This window comes from Eulemur rufifrons, chromosome 17 (genome assembly GCF_041146395.1).
Source record: "Eulemur rufifrons isolate Redbay chromosome 17, OSU_ERuf_1, whole genome shotgun sequence".
Taxonomy (NCBI): Eukaryota; Metazoa; Chordata; class Mammalia; order Primates; family Lemuridae; genus Eulemur; species Eulemur rufifrons.
Genome location: NC_090999.1, coordinates 35,398,249 through 35,419,581, shown reverse-complemented (window position 1 = coordinate 35,419,581; position 21,333 = coordinate 35,398,249). Strand labels below are relative to the sequence as shown.

At 38.9% G+C, this 21,333-nt stretch overlaps 1 protein-coding gene across 6 annotated transcripts in view; it reads left to right on the top strand.

Moving 5' to 3' along the window:
* ANKRD55 (ankyrin repeat domain 55) overlaps nucleotides 1-21,333 on the top strand; it is a 95,578-nt gene that overhangs the window by 60,608 nt on the left and 13,637 nt on the right. For all 6 annotated transcript variants that reach the window (XM_069491936.1, XM_069491938.1, XM_069491937.1 and 3 more), the window contains 2 exons: nucleotides 11,509-11,693; nucleotides 18,078-18,245. In XM_069491936.1, the coding sequence (XP_069348037.1) occupies nucleotides 11,509-11,693; nucleotides 18,078-18,245 (353 nt within the window). The remainder of the gene's footprint in view (nucleotides 1-11,508; nucleotides 11,694-18,077; nucleotides 18,246-21,333) is intronic.

Here is a 21,333-nt window from a genome sequence, read left to right as displayed (position 1 = left end):
TCACATATATCCCTTGCCCCCACATGCATAGCCTCCCCCATTGCCAACATCCCTAACCAGAGTGGTACATTTGCTACAATGGGTGAACTTACATTGACACATCATTATCACCCAAAGTCCATAGTTGACATTGGGGTTCATTCTTAGCGTTGTACATTCTGTGGGTGTGGACAAAGTATTAAATACAGTGGCACATATCCATCATTATAGTATCACACAGAGTAGTTTCACTGCCCTGAAAGTCCTCCATGCTCCCCTTATTCTACCCATCCTCCTTGAACCCCTGGCAACCACGGATCTTCTTACTATTGCCATAGTTTTGCCTTTTCCAGAATGTCACGTGGTTGGAAATGTACGGTAAGTAGCCTTTTCAGATTGGCTTCTTTCACTTGGTAACATGCATTTACCTTTCCTCCATGTCTTTTCATGGCTTATAGCTCATTTCTTTTCAGTGCTGAACAATATTCCATTGTCTGGATGTATCAGTTTATTTACCCATTCACCTACTGAAGGACATGTTGGTTGCTTCCAAGTTTTGCCAATTAGGAATAAAGCTGCTATAAACATCTGTGTGCAGGTTTTTTAACATAAGTTTTCAACTCCTTTGGGTAAATACCAAGGAGCATGATTGCTGGGTCATATGGTAAGACTATGTTTAGTTTTGTGAGAAACCACCAAAGTGTCTTCCAAAGTGGCTGTACAATTTTGCATTCCCACCAGCAATGAATGAGAGTTCTGCTGTTGCACAGCCTTGCCAGCATGTGGTGTTGTCAGTGTTCTGGATGTGGGCCATTCTAATAGGTATTGTACTAGTGTCTCACTGTTGTTTTAATTTGCATTTTTCTGATGACATATGATGTGGAGAATCTTTTCATAGGCTTATGTAGCCATCTGTATGTCTTCTTTGGTGAGGTATCTGTTAAGGTCTTTGGCCCATTTTTTAATCAGATTATTTTTTTATTGTTGAATTTTAAGAGTTCATTGCATATTTTGGATGATAGTCCTTTATCAGATATATCTTTTGCAAATATTTTCTTCTACTTTGTGGCTTGTCTTTTCATCCTTTTGACGGTGTCTTTCACAGAGCAGAAGTTTTTAATTTTAATGAGTCCAGCTTATCAATTCTTTCTTTCATGGATCATGCCTCTGGTGTCTAAAACTCGCCTAAAAAGTCATTGCCAAACCCAAAGTCATCTAGATTTTCTCTTGTTATCTTCTGGGAAGTTTTCTAATTTTGTTTTACATTTAGGTCTGTGATCCATTTGGACTCATGTGATCCATTTGGGGTCAGTGAAGGGTGCAAGGTCTGTGTCTAGATTCATATTTTTGCATGTAGCTGTCCAGTTGTTCCAGCACCATTTGTTATAATGACTATCTTTTCTCCACTGTATTGCCTTTACTTTTTGTCAAAGATCAGTTGACTATATTTATGTGAGTTTATTTCTGGGCTGTCTATTCTGTTACATTGATCTGTTTGTCTATTCTTTGTCTATTTAATTACTATAGCTTTATATTGAGTCTTGAAGTGAAGTAGATCAGTCCTCTGACTTTGCTCTTCTCCAATATTGTATTGGCTATTCTGGGTCTTTTGCCTCTCCACGTAAACTTTAGAATCAGTTTGTTGATATCCACAAAATAGCTTTCTGGTATTTTGATTGGGGATTACACTGAATCTATAGATGAAGTTGGCAGTACTGACAATATTAAATTTTCCTAACCATGTTCATGTCAGTTTTTTGTATATTTCCATATATATGTACAATATCTTTACATATTTTGTTAGATTTGTACCTAAGTATTTCATTTTGGGGGTACTAATAAAATGGTGTTGTGTTTTTAATTTCAAATTCCACTTTTTCATTGATGGTATATAGGAAAATGATCAACTTTCATATATTAATTAATTTTATATCCTGAAACCTTGCTATAATCATTTCTTAGTTTCAGGGATTTTTTTGGTCTGTTCTTTCAGATTTTCTGTATAGACACCCATGTCATTGAAAACAAAAATAGTTTTATTTCTTCCTTCCCAATCAGTATACTTTTAATTTCCTTTTCTTGTATTATTGCACTAGTTAGGACTTTGATTACAATGTTGAAAAGAAGTGGTGAGAGGGAACATCTTTGCCTCATTCCTAATCTTAGTTGGAAAGCTTCTAATTTGTTACCATTTAGTATGAGGTTAGCTATAGGTTTTCTACATATGTTCTTTATCAAGTTAAGGCAGGTCCTCTCTATTCCCAGTTTACTGAGAATTTTTATTGTGAATAGGTGATGGATTTTGTCAAATGCCTTTTCTGTATCTATGATCTTTTTTTGTGAGCCTATTGATGTGAGGGATTACACTGATGGATTTTTTTAAATGTTGAACCAGCCTTGCATACATGGGATAAATCCTACTTGATCATGATCTATAATTCTTTTTATATGTTGTTGGATTTTATTTACTAATATTTTATTGAGAATTTTTGCATCTATGCTTATGAGAGCTACTGGCCTATAGCTTTTTTATTCTTGCAATGCCTTTGGTTTTGGTATTAGGGTGATGCTGGCTCACAGAATGAGTTAGGAAGTATTCCCTATGCATCTGTCTTCTGAAAGAGATTATTGAGAATTGGTACAATTTATTTCTTGAATATTCTGTAGAATGTATTAGTGAATCCATCTGGGCCTAATGCTTTCTGTTTTAGAAGGTTATTAATTATTAATTCAATTTCTTTGATAAATATAGGGCTATCAGATTGTCTATCTATTCTTGTATGTGTTTTGGCAGATTGTGTCTTTTAAGGAATTGGCCCATTTCTAACAGGTTATCAAATTGTGAGCATAGAGTTGTTCATAGTATTTCTTTTTTATTCTTTAAATGTCCATGGGATCTGTCGTGATGTATCTCATTTCATTTCTGATATTAGCAATTTATGTCCCTCTCTTTTTTTCTTAGTTAGCCTGGCTAGAGTCTTATTAATTTTATTGGTTTCATTGATTTTCTCTATTGATGTTCTGTTTGCAATTCCATTGATTTCTACTCTAATTTTTCATTTTCTTTTCTTCTTTTTACTTTAGATTTAACTTGCTCTTTTTTTTTCTTTTTTCCTAGTTTCCTAAGTGGACATTTATACAATTGATTTTAGATCTTTCTTTGTTTTTAATATGTGCACATTCAATGCTATAAATTTTCTTCTAAGCATTGTTTTTGCTACATCTCACTAATTTTGATATTATTTTCATTTTAATTTAGTTCAAAAAATTCATTTAATTTCTCTTGACATTTCTTATTTTGACCCATGTGTTATTTAAAATTGTGTTGCTTAATCTCCATATATTTGGGGATTTTCAAGTTATCTTTCTGTTATTGACTTATAGTTTAATTCCAGTGAGATCTGAGAGCATACATTATATGATTTCTATTCTTTTAAATTTGCTAAGGTGTGTTTTATGGCCTAGAATGTGGTCTATCTTGAAGGTCCATTGAGCTTATTAATAATGTGTATTTAAGCACCACATGTACTCACCATCAAATTGGTTTCACTGATCAACACCTAAGTGCACATACAGGAATAACATTAATCAGGTGTCAGGCAGATGCGGGGGGAGGGGATGGGTGTATACATACATAATGAGTGCGATGCGCACCGTCTGGGGGATGGACACACTTGAAGCTCTGACTGGGGGCGGGGGGTGGGGCAAGGGCAATATACGTAACCTAAACTTTTGTACCCCCATAATATGCTGAAATAAAAAAAAAGAATGTGTATTTTGCTGTTGTTGGAAGAAGTAGTCAATAGATGTCAATTATATCTAGTTAATTGATGGTATTTTTGAGTTCAACTATGTCCCTACTGATTTTTTGCTTCCTGGATATGTCCATTTCTGATAGAGGGGTGTTGAAGTCTTCAACTGTAATAGTGGATTCATCTATTTCTCCTTGCAATAATTGCCTCATTTTTGAAGCTCTGTCATTGGGTGAATAAGGGTTATGTCTTCTTTGTTATTAAATATGCTCTAAAATTAATACATAGCTACTCCTGCTTTCTTTTGATTAGTGTTTACATGGTAAATCTTTCTCCATCCATTTACTTTTTAATTAATTAAATAATTAATTTTTTAGGGATAGGTTCTTTCTATGAGCCCAGACTGGACTCAAACTTCTAGACACAAGTGATCTTCCCACTTCAGCCTCCTGAGAAGCTGGGACTAAAGGTGTGAGCCATGACACCTGGCCCTGGCTACCATTCATTTATTTTTAATCTATGTGTCTTTATATTTAAAGTGGGTTTCTTGTAGACAACATATAGTTGTCTGAAAATCTGTCTTTTAATTGGTGAATTTAGGTCATTGATGTTCAAAGTGACTATTGATATAGTTAGATTAATATCTACCATATTTGTTACTGTTTTTATTTGTTCTTTATTCCTATTTTTATCTTCCACTCTTTTCCCATCTTTGGTGGTTATAATTAGCATTTTATATCATTCCATTTTGTTTCCTTTCTTAGCATCTTAGTTATACTTTTTTTTCTTTTTACATTTTTAGTGGTTACCCTAGGTGCAAAATACATTTACAACTAATCCAAGCCCACTTTTAAATAACACTATACTACTTCATGGGTAGTAGGAGTACTTTATAATAAAAAAGAATCCTAATTTCTTCCACCTATTCCTTGTATGGATTACTGTCACTCATTTTACTTATATATAAACATATATATATAATTAAATACATGTAAATAATTATATATATATAACTAAATACATTGTAGCTGTTATTATTTTGAACAAACTATTATCTGTTAGGTTAATTAACAATAATAAAAGTAAAATATTTTATTTTACCTTCACTTATTCCTTCTTTAATGCTCTTCTTTTCTTTAGAAAAGAAGAAATCAGAGTTTCTGACCTATATTTTTATTATTCTCTCTAAGGAATTTTTTAGCATTTATTGCAAGGCAGTTCTGCCTGCAAAGAATTTCCTCAATTTTTTTTTGAGAAAGTATTTATTTCTCTTTCACTTTTAATGGACAATTAAAACAGAATTCTAGGTTGGTGGGTTTTTTCTTTTTTCTCAACACTCTATTTCACTCCACTCTCTTCTTATTTGCATAGTTACTGAAGAAAAGTCCGATGTAATTCTTATCTTTGCTCCTCTGTAGGTAAGATGCTTTTTCCCCTCTGGCTTCTTTCAGGACTTTTTCTTTATCATTGATTGTCTATAATTTGAAAATAATATTCCTAGGTGTAGGGTTTTTGTGTGTGTTTTTGTTTGGTTGCTTGGGGTTTTTTTGTTTCGTTTTTGTTTTTGTTTTGCATTTATCCTGCTTGGTGTTCTCTGAGCTTTGGGGTCTAACATTAATTTGGGGGAAATTCTCAGTCATTATTATTGTTTCAAATATTTCTTCTGTTCCACTCTTTCTTCCTTCTCCTTCTCCTTCTCCTTTATGGAATGGGAATACAAGAAGGAGTTCTCCCACAGCTCTTGGATATTCTCTCCTGGTATTTTTATTTTATTTTATTTTATTTATTTATTTATTTATTTTTTGGTCTCTGTTCTCTTTGTTTTCCAGCTTTGGGGCTTTCTATTGAGATAGTCTCAAACTCAGAGATTCTTTCCTAAGCTGTGTCCAGTCTACTAATAAGTCCATCAAAGGCATTCTTCATTTCTGTTACAGTGCTTTTTATCTCTAGCATTTCTTTTTGGCTCTTTCTTAGAATTTCCATCTTCCTGCTTACATTGCCCATCTGTACTTACATGTTGTTTACTTTATCCGTTAGATGCTTTAGCAAATTAATTAAAGTTGCTTTAAATTCCCTATCTGATAATTCCAACATCCCTGCCATGTCTGGAACTGATACTTGATCTATCTCTTCAAATTGTGTTTTTGCCATTTGGCATGCCTTGTAATTTTTTCTTGATAGCCATACATGATGTTGTGGGTAAGAGGAACTCCTGTAAATAAGCTTTTAGAACATGGTGGTGAGGTGTGGAGAAAGGAGAATGGTCCTCTAGCTCTCTGTCTTTTAGTGAATCTGTGCCTCTGGAATTTGAGCTGTACAAGTCTTTCTCAGACTTCTTTTTCACCATTCTTAGATGGGACAGTATGGCTAGAAGGGGCTGAAGTTGATTATTTCCCTTCTCCCATAAGGAAGGCTAGAGCTACTTGGAGTTGAGTATTTTCCTTCCCCAAGGTCAGTTAGGCTCTGATTAAACCCCACCAGGTTAGGCTATGGTGAATGGGTTTTTCCTGAGGGCAGACATTGTTAAGAAGAACAGAGTGCTCTGGTGTATTTCAAAATGGTTCCTTTTTCCCTCTCCTTGCCACAATCCCATGGAATTGTTCTCTGATATTTACTGTGAGAACCTGATCAAGCTCCTGGAGGTAAAACTCACAAGAGCATGGCAACCTCCTGCCCCTACTATGACTGAGTCCCCTGGAATTTATAATTCTCAGACTTGTCCACACTGAACCTTCAGCAATTCACCAACTACAGTTCAGGTTTTTCTACCCTGCAAAGGGTAGCACTGATTCCCTCAGAGTTTTCTGCTCTGGTCTTTTTTAATTCTTTCTGTATCTGCTTGTCTGTCTCTCTAATTTAGGGAACAGCAGTTTGTCTGGTAACCTTACTTAAGAACCTAAGAAGAATTCTGGAATAACATTTTAAGCTTAACCAAGCCTTCCAGGAACACAATGCCTTAATACCAACGAGTTTTTCTGACAGTAAGAATTCCAGGCATCCTAGCAAGTCAGTCAGAGAGGAAAGTGTCTACTGCCCCTCACATTTCACCATTACTCCCTCCCCCACTTACTAGAAAATGTGTTTATTGGGGGTCTTCCTCAGCAGCACTTTTCTTTCAGCATACTTTTCAGGGAAGGATAGAAAAAAAAGAACTGCACCAATATAAAAGGACTGCTTCATGTTGGTCTATTCAATATGTGGTTATGTGGTTAAGGAAATTGGACACACACACACACACAGAGTTGATCTGTGGTCAACTGTTTGAACTGTGTCAAAGTCCTATAAATATACTTGAATGCTAACTATAGTCAGAATGGCAAAGGATAATTATAAATGCCATACACCAGTAGATCCAGTTCATAGAAGGAAAGAACCTCAGAGCTGGAAGGGACCACATAGGTCATTTAGTCCAATCCTTCAGTTCCAAGGTGGGGAAACCAGTGCACAATGAGCTTATCATCTGCCCAACTGCACCCATAACCCACGCAGGAACCCAGAGCACATGGCTCCCAGTGCTTGATAAGAGGATGACTAAAAAGCTGCATAAACCCAGAATAAGCAAAAGGAAAGTCAAGTTTAGGAAATCAGCCCCCATTACCTTGGCATCAAAGACTATGACCCATTTAGGAAGCTGGAGCCTTGAAGCATAACCTAAGTTAAAGTGGCCTTCCCAGGTCAGCTTCCCAGTGCCAGATGTGGAGACGAAGGGGGTGGAGAAGAATGAGGGACCACAGGGATCACCTGGGAGTAAATCCAAGTAGAGAAAGAAGAGAAAAGGTAGTAAACAGAGGAGGATAATGGGGAGAAGAGGGAAGCCAAAAAGGACAGGTAAAATTCAATTCTGTTTGGCTTTGCCATAGTTTGTTTGTAAGGTTTGTTTTACTTATTTATTTGTTTGTTTATTCATTGCTTGGCAAATATTTGTTGAGAGTTACTCTTTGCGAGCTCCATTTCTACAGAAAGATTCTCCACCATGGGTTTAGAAAGGACAACTCAGGGAAATCTTGGAGACTTCATCTTGCCAGAAAGCTAGAAGCAGAAGCCAGCCCCTGTCTACACACTAACATAGCATAAAAGGAGACTTTTTTTTTTCCCACTTTAAGCATTAGTACATCTATGAAATGAAGTAGTTCAGCAGCTGAGGGTCACCATGCCTCACCCCCTCCCACCATCTCTATCTTCTGCTCTCTCTCCTGGAGAGTCAGCCCCAGGCTTTTGGGTTTGGCAGCCTCTAGAGTCCAGGCCAAGCAAAAAGCATAGGCCCAAAGGGGCTACCTGTGAAGATGGTTCAGACTCTAAGCCAGGGATGTTGGTCACCTTTCTCCCTCTGGTTAGCCCCAAACCTCAACTCTCCAACAATCGCACTGCATAGACTCTAGATCTTCCTGCTGTTTCTATTACAGTCTGACATGTCTGGCTCCAACCAAAATGATGAAGCAGGGTGTTCTTCTCACATCACAAAACCACCCAGCCTTTTAAGAGGATTGTGTGACTAAAACACAGAGGCTAAAACATTGGCTTCTGCTTTATATAGTCACCATCACAAGACAAGCAATGCAAACACATCCCAACTTTCAAGAGAAGGAAGGAGATTGTAGTTCCCTCCAAGAAGAAGCCACCATAGAAAAAACTAATCCCCCAGACATATGTTAACAAATAACTAGCTAGTTAGCTAGTTAGTATTCTCCCACTAGACTCCTTCAAAATTTACCTAGAATAAAGAAGGTCTACAATCTGGAGTCTTATTTTTTTTAAAATTAATCTCCCTGTAGAAAAATTATTACACATTAATTCAACTTTCTTCTTGGCAAAGCTTCTTATGAGTCAGGCTTCCCCACCTCTTCTCTCTCATGAGGAGCAAAGAGAAAATGCCTAGGACTCAGAGAATTCCCAATAGTTTTCAGAGTACATGAAGTCAACATTATGGAATACCTAGAAGGATGGAGAAACAAAACAAACAGATACAACAAAACAAATAAATTCACAATCCTCAACTGGCAGCCCAAGGTAGAATTCTAGAGCTCAGTAAGAATAGGATGTGTACAATATTGTCACTTGCCCTGTTTAATAACATTCCCACCAAATGAAAACCCACGCTCCATTCTTCCTAAGGACCCATCTGGGCAACATTCCCATTTCTTCTGTCCTGGTGTCTCCTAGTCTCTGTGACCCTCCCTGGCCTCTGAGGTCTGAGTCTATTTTTGTCTGACACCCAGTCCAGATTGTTAAGAAGGGAATGCTGTTACCAGGAGACCATGATCCAGGGCCTTGGCTTACAAATCAGTGCTCTCTAGGGCTCCCTCAAATTCTGTGAGAGTGTACCATGGCAACCTTCCTAGGAGAAGCTTTTAAAGTACTCAAAGTTTAACTCTAAAGAAGGTCTTGTTTGGCAAGGCACACATCACTGCTACTGATGATATAGGTCAAAACAGAAGTTTTCACGTTAGTTCCTCCAGTATGAATGTGCAGGATCAAATCAGTAGACTACCCCTTTTTTCGGAGACAGAGGGGTGTAGTAGTGAAGCACAAGGCCTCCACGGACAGTCAATCCTGGCTCTGCTAATTCTTAGCTGTCAGGTTACTTAATCATTCTATGCCTTCATTTTCTCCTCTACGATATGGGGATAATAGTAATACCTACCTTGTGGGATTATTGGCAGGATTACATGAGTTAGTACATGAAATAGTTTAGAAAGGTGCTGGGCACAGCTTGTTCACTCAGTAAATGAAGCTATCGCCATTATTCTTGGGGGGATCTTCTTATACACAAAAGGAAATACGAATGATGATATTATGAGTGAGATTCATGAATAAAGGCAAAGGAATTGTCTGGAAGACTCCGGACAAAAGGCATTTTGGAGGAAAGGGTAAAAGAGGGAGAGTCTGTCTTCACTGATCCAGAGGAGCTGTCTATAGTGTCCATGCTAGAGATCTGCTGCGCAGGCTGGCTGGTCAGGACCCCAGAGAGGCCGACTCGGGGCTTCTGGGCAGCAGCCTCTATTTCAGTTCACCACTTCCAAAATGACTCCTCCCGGGGAGCAGGCAAGGTGAGGGGAAGAGAGAGTCTGAGCGTGGGGTTTTGTTTTCTTCATCTGTGTTTAATGCTCCCTCCTCTACCAAGAGGAGAAACTGTGAATTGGGCGTTTTGCCCTTTGAATCACCTTGGAAACTTGAATTTCTTTACTCTTCCAGGAAATAGTAAACAAACAAAAAAATTCATTGAGCTGACACTCTTTTTGCTTCTGTTTTCCTTCTTGTGTGGCTAGTGCTTTTAAAGAAAAGTGTCTCTTGACCAATCAAAAGCTATTTCAGGAGCCAAGGAAAACCTTTCTTGGGCCCTGCTGCTCGCTCTTCTCTCCCAACCCTCTGTGTGTCACTCTGCCCCCAGCTCCCACCTGTGGACATCATCTTACTCTCCTTGTCTGCCCTTGGGGATGCTGCCGCACCTCCTCAACCTGGGCCCCACTGAAGCTCCTGCTCTGGGTCAGACGGGCAGGAAGAGAAGGGTGCTCCTAGGGTGTGTTAGAGCTAAGATGATCCCTTCAGGGGCATTTCCCATGAGAACATCTCATCTTTGGGGGTAGGGGATGAGGGGAATAAAATGTCTATACTAAAAAAAAATAAAATAAAAGATATTTTAGATCCCTTCAAAATATGTCTAACTAGCATCAGGTGAAAGAATGTTAGAAAAGTTGATAAAGTGGGCATGAAAGCTTGTGTGTGTTCAGTGTAGCTGACTACTGATGATGGGCATGGCATAGCACTTCAACAATTGGTCAAAGTTACTTAAAAGTTGTTGTTAGACCAAGGATGGAGGGAGGAAGAGGATGTAAGAGGGAAGATGAGAGGAATGGAATGAAAGAGTTTTTAGGCAGGGACCACTTTATGAGTATGTGACTAGTGTGGCCATAGAGGGCCTGGTGCTCAGAAGGAAACCAACTCTGTGCTTAAGGCATAATGCTCTGTGGTCACCATCTGGAAATTCTCACTTTATCTTTTAATTAGTTTTCCAAAGGATATAGGATAGGACAGTGGAGCCTCCCAGCCTCCCTGGAACAGATCCTGAGCCCCTGTTCCTTGGCCCCACGCAGCAGCTGCTGTCACCGTCTGCCCCTGGCAGGGGCCTTAGGCACAGACTCTGGGAGGGTCAGGGTCAAGTGTGTGCCGAGTTGCAAGGCCGGCTGCAGCACTTGCAAGTATCCACATTTGTGGTGAGACTCCCTAGCGCAAGGCAGTGTGCCATTCAGTAGCAAATAAAAATCGCCATGATGTGTCAAGAGAGATACCGTGGAAGAAAGGAATGTGCTTTTTCCTGCATTATTGTACCACCAGTCAGTGCTATTTCTTTAACATTAAAATCAACTCTGCCAGTTTTTCAGTGATCAACCTCTGTGACAGTGGGGAAACAAAATGAACAGACCTAATGAGCAAGTTACTGTCTAGGTGGCCCATGCATCATGCTAGCTCTGATATCATTCAGTTATACCTGTATTTAATTTCCATACATCTTTAGTTCACTAATTGTGGAAGACAATTTAGCTCTTATAGGAGGCAAAAATCTGTGCAGGGTCTTGAGACCAGTGGAAATTTGTTGGAGCGTTTATATCGAATGTATTTTCTTTTTCTTTTTTTTCCTTTTCCTTTGCTTTTTCCTCTTCTCCCCTCCCCCCCCGCCCCCTCCCTCCAGTTTTTTACTTTTCCTTTTTATCTTCACATGCGCAGACAGGGAATTGTGCTGGATTGTACGTAATGGGCTTTCTTTGCCTCTGCCTTCCAGAGTGGAAATAGAATTCTGTGTTCCGTCATTCTGAGCCATCACCAGGGGCCGTCCATAATCAACTATGACGACGAGAGTGGGAAGACATGTGTGCACATCGCAGCAGCAGCAGGTTTCAGCGACATTATTAACGAACTGGCAAGAGTTCCCGAGTGTAACCTACAGGCTCTGGACATGGATGACAGGTATCCAGGGCAGCTGGGAAAGTGCTGGAAACTGCCAGTCATTTTCCCCGATTATTAATCTTAAAATAAAGAAGATGTTTAAAGCGATATCCTACACAATTATATCCTTATTGCCAGTAACACAACTATATCCTTATTGCCAGTAATACACATGTGGTTGTGACAATAAAAATTGCTCTATTTTAGTGAGGGGAGGAAAAATCATTGTTATGAAGAGGAACACTGTGACTGTACAGTAGTGTCAGATTTTCCACTTTTTGCTAAACGTTCTCGGTGTTCTCAGAAGGCTTTCTGTATCTCAGCTTCCTGCTATACGCCCTTTTTGTTCTTAAAGGTAGGTTTTATTTTTTTCTTCATTCCTGGATTTTGTCGTACAGTTGACAAGTTCTTGTTATCCAGAGAAGAGCATAATGGAGGCTGTATATTGAGAACTTTGGGGCTCTTAAAAGTAATAGGGACTTTATAAGGTTTTTTTGTTTGTTTTTTTTTTAAATCATTGGAGATATATTGGCTGGAAAAGGAAACTGGGCCAATACAGGTAAAAAGACGTATCTCACAGGTAATTTGCTACTAAATGAAGACTTGTACACCTGCCTTCCAAACTTAGAGCTTTTTACCTGCAATGCCCTGCTTATCTAAACTTTGTTTTGGTTAGGCCCTAAGTCAATGGAAATGTAAGGAAAATATAACAAACAAGACTATTGAAAATGAGTGTAAGGCTTGCGCAGTATGTTTGTATTTTTTACCCTCTTGTATCGAAATGCAAAATTAGCCACCTACTTACCATGATTGTACATGCCCCAAGAAAACTCCCTAATACCTGAAATTCTTTTAACACAGGGAAAAAACTTGGGGGTTCTACATAGGTTTCAGAAGTTGGAGGTGGTTAACATGATGACTTTAATTAAAATTAAATTATAAATCATCAAAAGTAGATATTAAAAGAGTAAGCGTTGATCCTGAGCAGGACTTAAGTGGAAGAACTTGATCTACAGGAGGGAAAATGATTCATAAATGATTCATAAATAGAAAAATTTTAGAAATGAGAGCTGAAGGAAAATTCACCTTCTACAAAATACTCCTAGGACCAGCTTTAAATAGAACACTTAGCAAAGAAAATCCAGTTTCCCAGGCCTCAAGGAAGAAAGTCAAACCAAGAAGGGAAAGAAAGAGCAAAAGATGGGGTCCCATGAGAGTTCAAAGGGAAGTAAAACCCCAAGGGGGGTCCGGTTGCTGCTCCCATGCTCAACTCCAGTGTCTCGTGAACTGGCCAAATCCTGGCCCCCATTTTGCTTCATATTTTCTGCAGTTGGATGTGCAACTGTGCCTTCATGTTGACACTAGAAGCTTCTGTTAGTAGTTGAATTTTCTGAAATTTCCATAGGTTTATGTGCTGTAAGCATTTACAGTAATTGTGACCTCCCTTTTCTTCCCTTCCTTTTACTATTGAAAGATTTTCCTAGAGAAAATATTTTATGAGAAGGGAAGAAAAATAAGGTAAACATCTACGATATTTTAAACATTGTGGTACTCACCTATGATTAATGACACAGAACACATAACCCCGAGTCACATATGTAGCTTAAATGTCCCAAATTTCATCAGTCTGTGAGGTCATGATTCACTTTACGCAACTCATTTATCTTCAGGGAGGACGGTCTTTTATGAAGTTCTCCTCCCTATGCATTTCTGGGAAGTCTCGGGGGAATGTTTACATGGCTCATAAATCATTTCTCGGCTATTGATAGCTCAGCCAGTGCTGCAGCCTTGTCCTATCATCTCCTGCCATCCAGAGACCGCTGCATCAGCCCACCACTCGTCTCTGCCGAATTCCTTCTGCATCCTGAGCCCTGTCGGCACCCGACTGTGATAGCCCAAACGGGTCTGCTGTGTTTGCAGGACTAGCCTGAAGCTTAGAGATAAGAAGCATAGATGTATGTAACTAAGCATGTAGCACAGATGACATGAAATTGGGTACTGTAGATGGTCTCCAAGGCCCTGGGGATAATAGTTAGAGGTAATCCATGTGCTCCTCTCATTTCTCAGCAAAACATTTAAGCTTCCACCTATACTTCTGGACCCCTTCCACACTGATAGTCATAGGAAGTAAAACAGTAAGTCTTAGCAATTGTTGTAAAGGAGTGTTTCACAAAGCTGCAAAGTAAATCACCGCACGTTGATAAACCTGACTAGATCAATGTCCAGCCCTCCATCTGCTGAATTTATTGGCAATATACTCTCTAAATGGGAGGGCATCACCTGCTGGGGATTTGTCTTATTTCAGAATAAATGTTGTCTGGAGACTTCTCTCTCATAGAATAGAACAAATCGTATCTGCCACATTCAAATACTCAGTGTAATTGATCACTGTTGAAAAAATATACAGCCCTAATGTGTGTTATAAAATTGCTGCCTATAGCATGACATGAGGAGGAAAATGTTTAATTGACAGAAGACACAATCTACACCTGGAGACTGTGGGGCCACACGGTGTACAACATGGATGCCCTCTGAATACTCAGGTCCAGCCCCCTTCACAGACAGCTCCAACTGAGCCCTTCTCTGCCCAGCTCCCAGGCTGCCTCCATGCCCGAGGGACCACCTGGCTCTCTCAGGAGAGCCCTTCTGCCCAGGCCCCAGGCCCCACACAAGGCTGAGGAGAGGTCATCCATGCCCTCCCTGCCTGCCCTAGGACTGACCCTTTTCCAGAGCGACTGACAGGAGGGAGGGCCGTTCTCTTCATGGGAGACCCCATTCTTAGGAATGTCATCCTGCCCTCTGCCTCTCTCCAACCCCCAGAAAAAAAATCAGAACATGGTAGTGTGACATCAGTACATCATCCAATATGGTTTTTTCAGTCTTGCATAAAACCAGGTATAGAACCAAGTGTCTAATCCCTTTTCACAATATTTTCCAGGATGACCCGATGGCTGGGGCTTTTCATCCTTGGGCCACCTCCAAGCTCTCCTCTGATCTCCTGGTGGCAACTGCCTAAGCAATTACAAGTCCACAGCTTCCAAAAATAATAATGCACAGGCTCAAGGCAGCATAAACCTACACTTAAGAAAGAAACTTTTTTTTATAGTAAATATAATCTTTAGAGATGCAACTCTGTCTCCCAGCAAGTTGACTTTTTTTTTTTTTTAAGAGTCTTGCTCTGGCACCTGGGCTAGAGTGCCATGGCATCAGCCTAGCTCACAGCAACCTCAAACTCCTGGGCTCAGGCGATTCTCCTGCCTCAGCCTCCCGAGTAGCTGGGATTACAGGCGCATGCCACCATGCCCAGCTAAGTTTTTCTATTTTTAGCAGAGATGGGGTCTTGCTTTTGCTCATGCTGGTCTCGAACTCCTGATGCCTAGACCTCCCAGAGTGCTAGGATTACAGGTATGAGCCACCGTGTAGGTACTATCACAAAAGCATCCATTTATTCGACTGTCTTATTGCACCCCATGTGGGCTAGGCACTGTGCTAAGGTGTTAGAATAACACCGTGAGTGAAGGGTTTTCATTCTCTTCTGACACGGAACTTAGAGTCTACATAAGTGGAAAGGATAGAACATTTACTATGTCAAGTATTGTCATTTTACAGCCCAGAATTTTAAAAATTATAATGATTTTTATTATCCCTAATTTAACCTAATTTGTATTTTTGAGTTATCCCACTAAATTAGTGGGAAACTTAACCTCATCTTTTTCAGCACCTGCCCCTTTCCCTTATTGTGCCATAGTTCTAGAATTGTTAATAATGCCAAGATGTGTAGGAATAGAGGTGGAGGATGGCCCCCTTGTCTTCTGTCCTAGTCCCTTCAGGTCAGATGATGTCCAACTATGTCCACGCTATGCCTTAGGCAGCCTGTGGTCCCATTGCCTAGACACACCCCAGATATTCCCCACCCTCCCCTCCTAGCAGCTCTGCCCAGGAAGCAAGTTTCTGGCCCCGTTTGCTCTTAAGTCCAGTGGTTCTTTATGTTCTTACCATCCTCTTGTCATACCTGCCTTGACAGCTGAGGAGGACCCCCTTTCTAGTATCAGGAAAGCCATCTCCCTTCATATGTTCAGTTAAATATTTTGCCTTTGCTTCAAATCTGCTCTCAGTCCTGGAGTCCTGGGCTTGGCTTTAGGAAGCAGAAAGACTGATTATTTCTCTTACCAACTTTGCTATGTCCCTCCCCTGAGCACAAAGTCAGCCATCTCCTTAAACGGGGGAAAGAGGAAAGGGTAGAAAAATATGTAGATAGGTCAGGATCTCAAAATATAATCCTACCACGTGAATAAATGGTGTTGAGAAAAGTTGGCTATGTAATTAGAAAAATAGCCAGAAGGTCTCCATACCTCACTGCACGTACCAAAATACACATATAGATGCACACACAACTTTTTATTTTTAATCAAAATAAATCTAGAAGAAAATATGGGTTTTCTTCTTATTTACATTCAGTAAATTTACTTTTTTGGTGTACAGTTCTGAGTTTTAACATGCAGAGATTCATGTAACCACCACAAACAGAATTTAGAACAATTCCATCAACCCCCGCACCAACTCATGTTGTCCTTCTGAAGTCACACCCTCTCCCAGCTCTAAGCTCTGGGAACGACTCATTAGTTCTCTGTCCCTATAGTTTTGCCTTTTCCAGAATGTCATGGAAGTGGAAATACACAGTAGTAACCTTTTGTGATCAACTTATTGCACTTAGCAGAATGCATTTGAGATTCGTCTCTGTTGCCGCGTGTACCCACAGTCTGCTCCTTTTTATTACTGAGTAGTGTTCCCCTGTGTGGATGCACCACAGCTGGTTTTTCCATTCACCCATGGAAGGACATTGCATTGTTTCCAGTCTTTGGCCATTATGATAAGGCTGCTGTAAACATTTGTGTACAGGCATTTGTGTTACATAAGGTTTCATTTCCCCAGCTAAATATCTAGCAGTGGGAATTCTGAGTTACAGGGTAAGTATATGTTTAACTTTAGAAGGAACAGCCAAACTGTTTTCCAGAGTGGCTTTTACCACTTTGCATTCCCATCAGGAATGTGTGAAAGTTCCAGTTGCTCCGTAGCTTCACCAGCTCCTGGCATTGTCAAACTTTGTTGTGTTTTGGGGGTTCCCCCACCCCTTATTTTAGCCATTTTAATAGATGTGTAGTAGTGTCTGATTGTGGTTTTAATTTACATTTCCCTAATGACAAAGTTATCGAGCACTTCTTCATGTGTTTATTAACCATCTATACATCTTCTTTTATGAAGTGCCTATTCTGATATTTTGCTAATTTTTGAAATTGTTTTATTTTGCTATTCAGTTCTGAAAGACTTTATATACTAATTATAAGCCCTTCATTGGATATGTGATTTGCAAATATTTTCTCCCAGTCTCTAGCTTTTCCTTTAGTTTTCTTAAGAGACTGCCAGTTTTATAATTTAATAAATTTTACTTATTTAATAATAAAATAATTAAATTTTAACAATTTAAGAGGAATATTATCTACCTTTTGCCTAAAAAAGGACTTTCTAAGAATAACATTATGAAAGAAAAATGAAGAGGTAATTAAATGTGACTTAAAAAATTTTTTTAGAAAAATGACTAAAAAATTAAAAGTAAGAAATTGAGAAAATGTTTGCATAAATATAACTTATTAAATATCAATATCTTTAATATACAAAGAGCCCATACAAATTAGTAAGAAAAACACTAACATTCTAATAGAAAAATGAACAAAGGACATTGAGTCATTCAATGAAGAACCTCAAATGACAAATAAACATATATTTCAAAAGTTCAACCTTACTATTAAATAAAGAAATCCGAAAGAAAACAACAGTGAATTATCATTTGCCTGCCCAATTGGCAAAGATTTTTAAGGATGGTGATCACACCCAATATTAGGCAAGGAACAGGGACACAGCTGGTGGGCGGATAAATTGAGTCAATCTTCCTGAAAAGCAGTTTGGCACTTTGCATAAAGAGCCTTAAAACTCCTAGCACTCTGGGAGGCCAACGCGGGAGGATCGCTTAAGCCCAGGAGTTTGAGGTTGCTGTAAGCTAGGCTGACGCCAGGGCACTCTAGCCCTGGGCAACAGAGCAAGACTCTGTCTCAAAAAAAAAAAGGCCTTAAAACTCTTCCTACCCTTTGACCCAGCACTTCCTCTTCTAGGAAATTCTCAGAAAGGTCAGAGAGCAAGAAAGGGCTGGGTATACTTAGAGTTAGAGGAGAGGCCCCACACATACACAGCATCACCTTTCAGTCCCATATAACACCTACTGTTTCCATGCTGTAAATAACAACAAGCCCTTCCCGACTCCACCCGACTTAGAGCGGGAGCTGCTGCTGGCTGAGCAACCTGTACCATCCATGTGCTCAGACACTTGTACTTTTCCCATGTGGCCTCCAGGACCCCTCTGCACTGGGCTGCAGCTGCAGGGAAGGAAGAATGTGTCCAGTCACTGCTGGAGTTGGGCATGGACAGCAACCTGCGGGACATCAATGAGAGCACTCCACTGGCCTACGCCCTGTATTGCGGCCACACGGCGTGTGTCAAACTCCTCTCCCAAGAGAGCAGGTGAGTACACCAAGACGCACTCTTCGTTCCCTTCTTCTCAAAGATTTATAAAATTGAATGAAATTTTTTAAATTGCTGATGTGCAAAACCAGCAATAACTTAATATTACTATAATTATATCATTAATGTTAAATAATATTAAAGATATTAATTGTATATTTTAAATAATTATATAACTAACGATAGTAGTAAGTGTGATTCCATCAGCCTTATATTCACTGAACTTGAATCTCTTCTTTCCTTTTTCTCCCTTTCCTCTTCCTTTTATGCTATGTCCCCTTAATCCTCCCTTTGCCTAAATTAGCAATTCTCAAACTTCATGTTCCCTGGACCCTTTTACACTCTCAAAAATTATTGAGGACCCCCCAAGAGTTTTTGTTTATGTGCATTAGACCTCTCAATATTTATGGCATTAGAAACTAAAACTTAGAAATATTAAAATAGAATATAAACTATATTTATGAAATATATAAAATATCTTTAAAATAATAAAATATTTAGTTATTCATTCAAACTATAATTAACTCACATTTGCATATTAACATAAATACCATATTTTTAAATTAAAAATAAAAATGTTTTATTTAATATTTCTATTTTCCAAAACAAAAGAAATTTTAATGAGAAGAACGGCATTGTTTTGCATTTTTGGCAAATCTCTTTGATGTTTTAATATAAGCTTAATAGAATATGGCTGGGTTCCCACATCTGCTCCTGCATTCAATCTGTCACAATATGATGTTTTGACTGAAGTACGCGAAGACAATCTGGCGTTACGTAGATATGCAGCTGGAAAAAGGACGAGTATTTCAATAAACTTTTCAGATAATTATGAGTATTTTCTTTTTTAATACTACACCAAAACTTGACAAGTAGTATTTTCCTAAAGGTTAGTTGCAATGTAGACTCTGTTACCATATCAATGAACTTTTTGTACTCTGTCACATTGGAAGCCATCATTATATTTTCACTTTAAATGGGTTTTGTACACATCCATGATTTTATAATGTTTTGCATTGGTCATTTGGAAAAATATTTTGGAATACTCCAAAAATATTCATTTAGTTATAAAAATATTCCATATGACACATTTCATTATACAATATCAAAAAGTCACATTTGTTAATATCACCACCAATCTCCTTGGAAGAGCCTTTATGTATTGGGATGCTGTCAGGTTCACAGTGTGAACACAAGTTTTCCAAAATTCTAATTTTTGCTTGAAAGCTAGACTTTTGTCATTGGTAACAATAACTGTTAGTTGTTTACCTTGAAATGAAATATTCACTTTGTTCATTGTTAATATATTTTTATTCCAGCCTGAGCAAGAGCGAGACCCCCGTCTCTACTAAAAATAGGAATAAATTATATGGACAACTAAATATGTATACAGAAAAAATTAGCCAGGCATGGTGGCGCATGCCTGTAGTCCCAGCTACTCGGGAGGCTGAGGCAGAAGGATCGCTTGAGTCCAGGAGTTTGAGGTTGCTGTGAGCTAGGCTGATGCCATGGAACTCTAGCCTGAGCAACAGAGTGAGACTCTGTCTCAAAAAATATATGTATATATATTTTTTATTGTGTGTGTGTGTATATATATGTATGTAAGGTATACAATATGAGTTTTGTTATAAATATACATAATGAAATGATTACTAGTCAAGCCAATTAACATATCCCTCATTTCACATAGTTACCTTTTTGTGTGTGTGTTACAAACACCTAAAATCTCTCTTAGCAAATTTCTAGTACACAATACAATAGTATTAACGATAGTCCTCATGTTCTGCTTTAGCTCCCTAGACTTCCTCATCCTGTGTAACTGCAACTTTGTACCTTTTGACCTACATCTCCCCATTCTCCCCACCTCACGCTTACTTCTGCTAACCACTGTTCTACTCTCTGTTTCAATGTATTTCACTTTATTTTTGAGAAAATTTCTGCAAATACCACATAACCATAGTTTGTCTGTAAGTAATAAAAATGGTCTTCCATGGCCGGGTGCGGTGGTTCACGCCCATAATCCTAGCTGTTTGGAAGGCCAAAGCAGGAGGACTGCTTGAAGCCAGGAGTGTGAGACCAACCTGAACAACATAGCCAGACCTGTGTCTACAAAAAAAAGTGGTGTTTCATGAAAAAAAAGTGCCTAGTTCAGCTGGCAACTCAAACAATTGCGCCAGTGCTTTACCTTAAGACAGCCACCGTACCTCAGTATATAGTACACAAAATTGCTTTGAATACTTCTTATGTTGTCAAAAAATATATATACAAGGGTCAATATTTAATCAAATTAATAACTTTTACTGACTAAACAAGGACATTATTAAGTTAAATGACTTTTTTTTCTTTTACTGTGAGTACATTGACAACTGTGAGTTGTCCTGATTTGCACTGAGAAACCCACAATTTTACCCACCATCTCTGTTGCACCATCAGTGCAAAGGCAGCATAGTGCAAAAGACAAATCACATTTTGGTGTTACTGTGAATGTAGTTTTAACCTCATGAAACCCCTGAAAGAGTCCTGGGGACCTCTCCCCCAGGGTTTAGAGGACCACACTTTGAGACCCACTGACCTAAAGCACAACCTTTAACAGGAGAAGGAGATGGATCGTAGAAGATGCTGCGACAGCACTAGTTGGCACAGGACACATTCTGTACAGGGAAACTTGAAAGAATGTCAGACATCCCCTGGCATTCTCTCTAGTAGTATTAAGAGTCACAAGCTGTGTTCAATATTTCAAAATACCTACTGAAGGTGAAAAAATGAAGATAAAAATACATCATAGATTATGAAGATTCAATTATATACTGTGTGACCTGTAGAGAAAACATTCATTATGTGCATCCAAAATAAGCGGTGATGTTTTTCACATTACAGATTACAGTATCTCACTCCGAAAAGTAACGTTGCAATCCGACTCTTAGGGGCATGCACATGGGTCAGGTTTCATCATTAATTCCTACTGGGGAAAGCATTAAGTCAACTGGGGCCTCAAAAGAGAATCACACAAAATTTTTCAAGGTACAAAACCAGAATAGTGCCTAGGGGAAGCTCCCGAGACATAAATAGAGCCAGCTGGACAACTGCT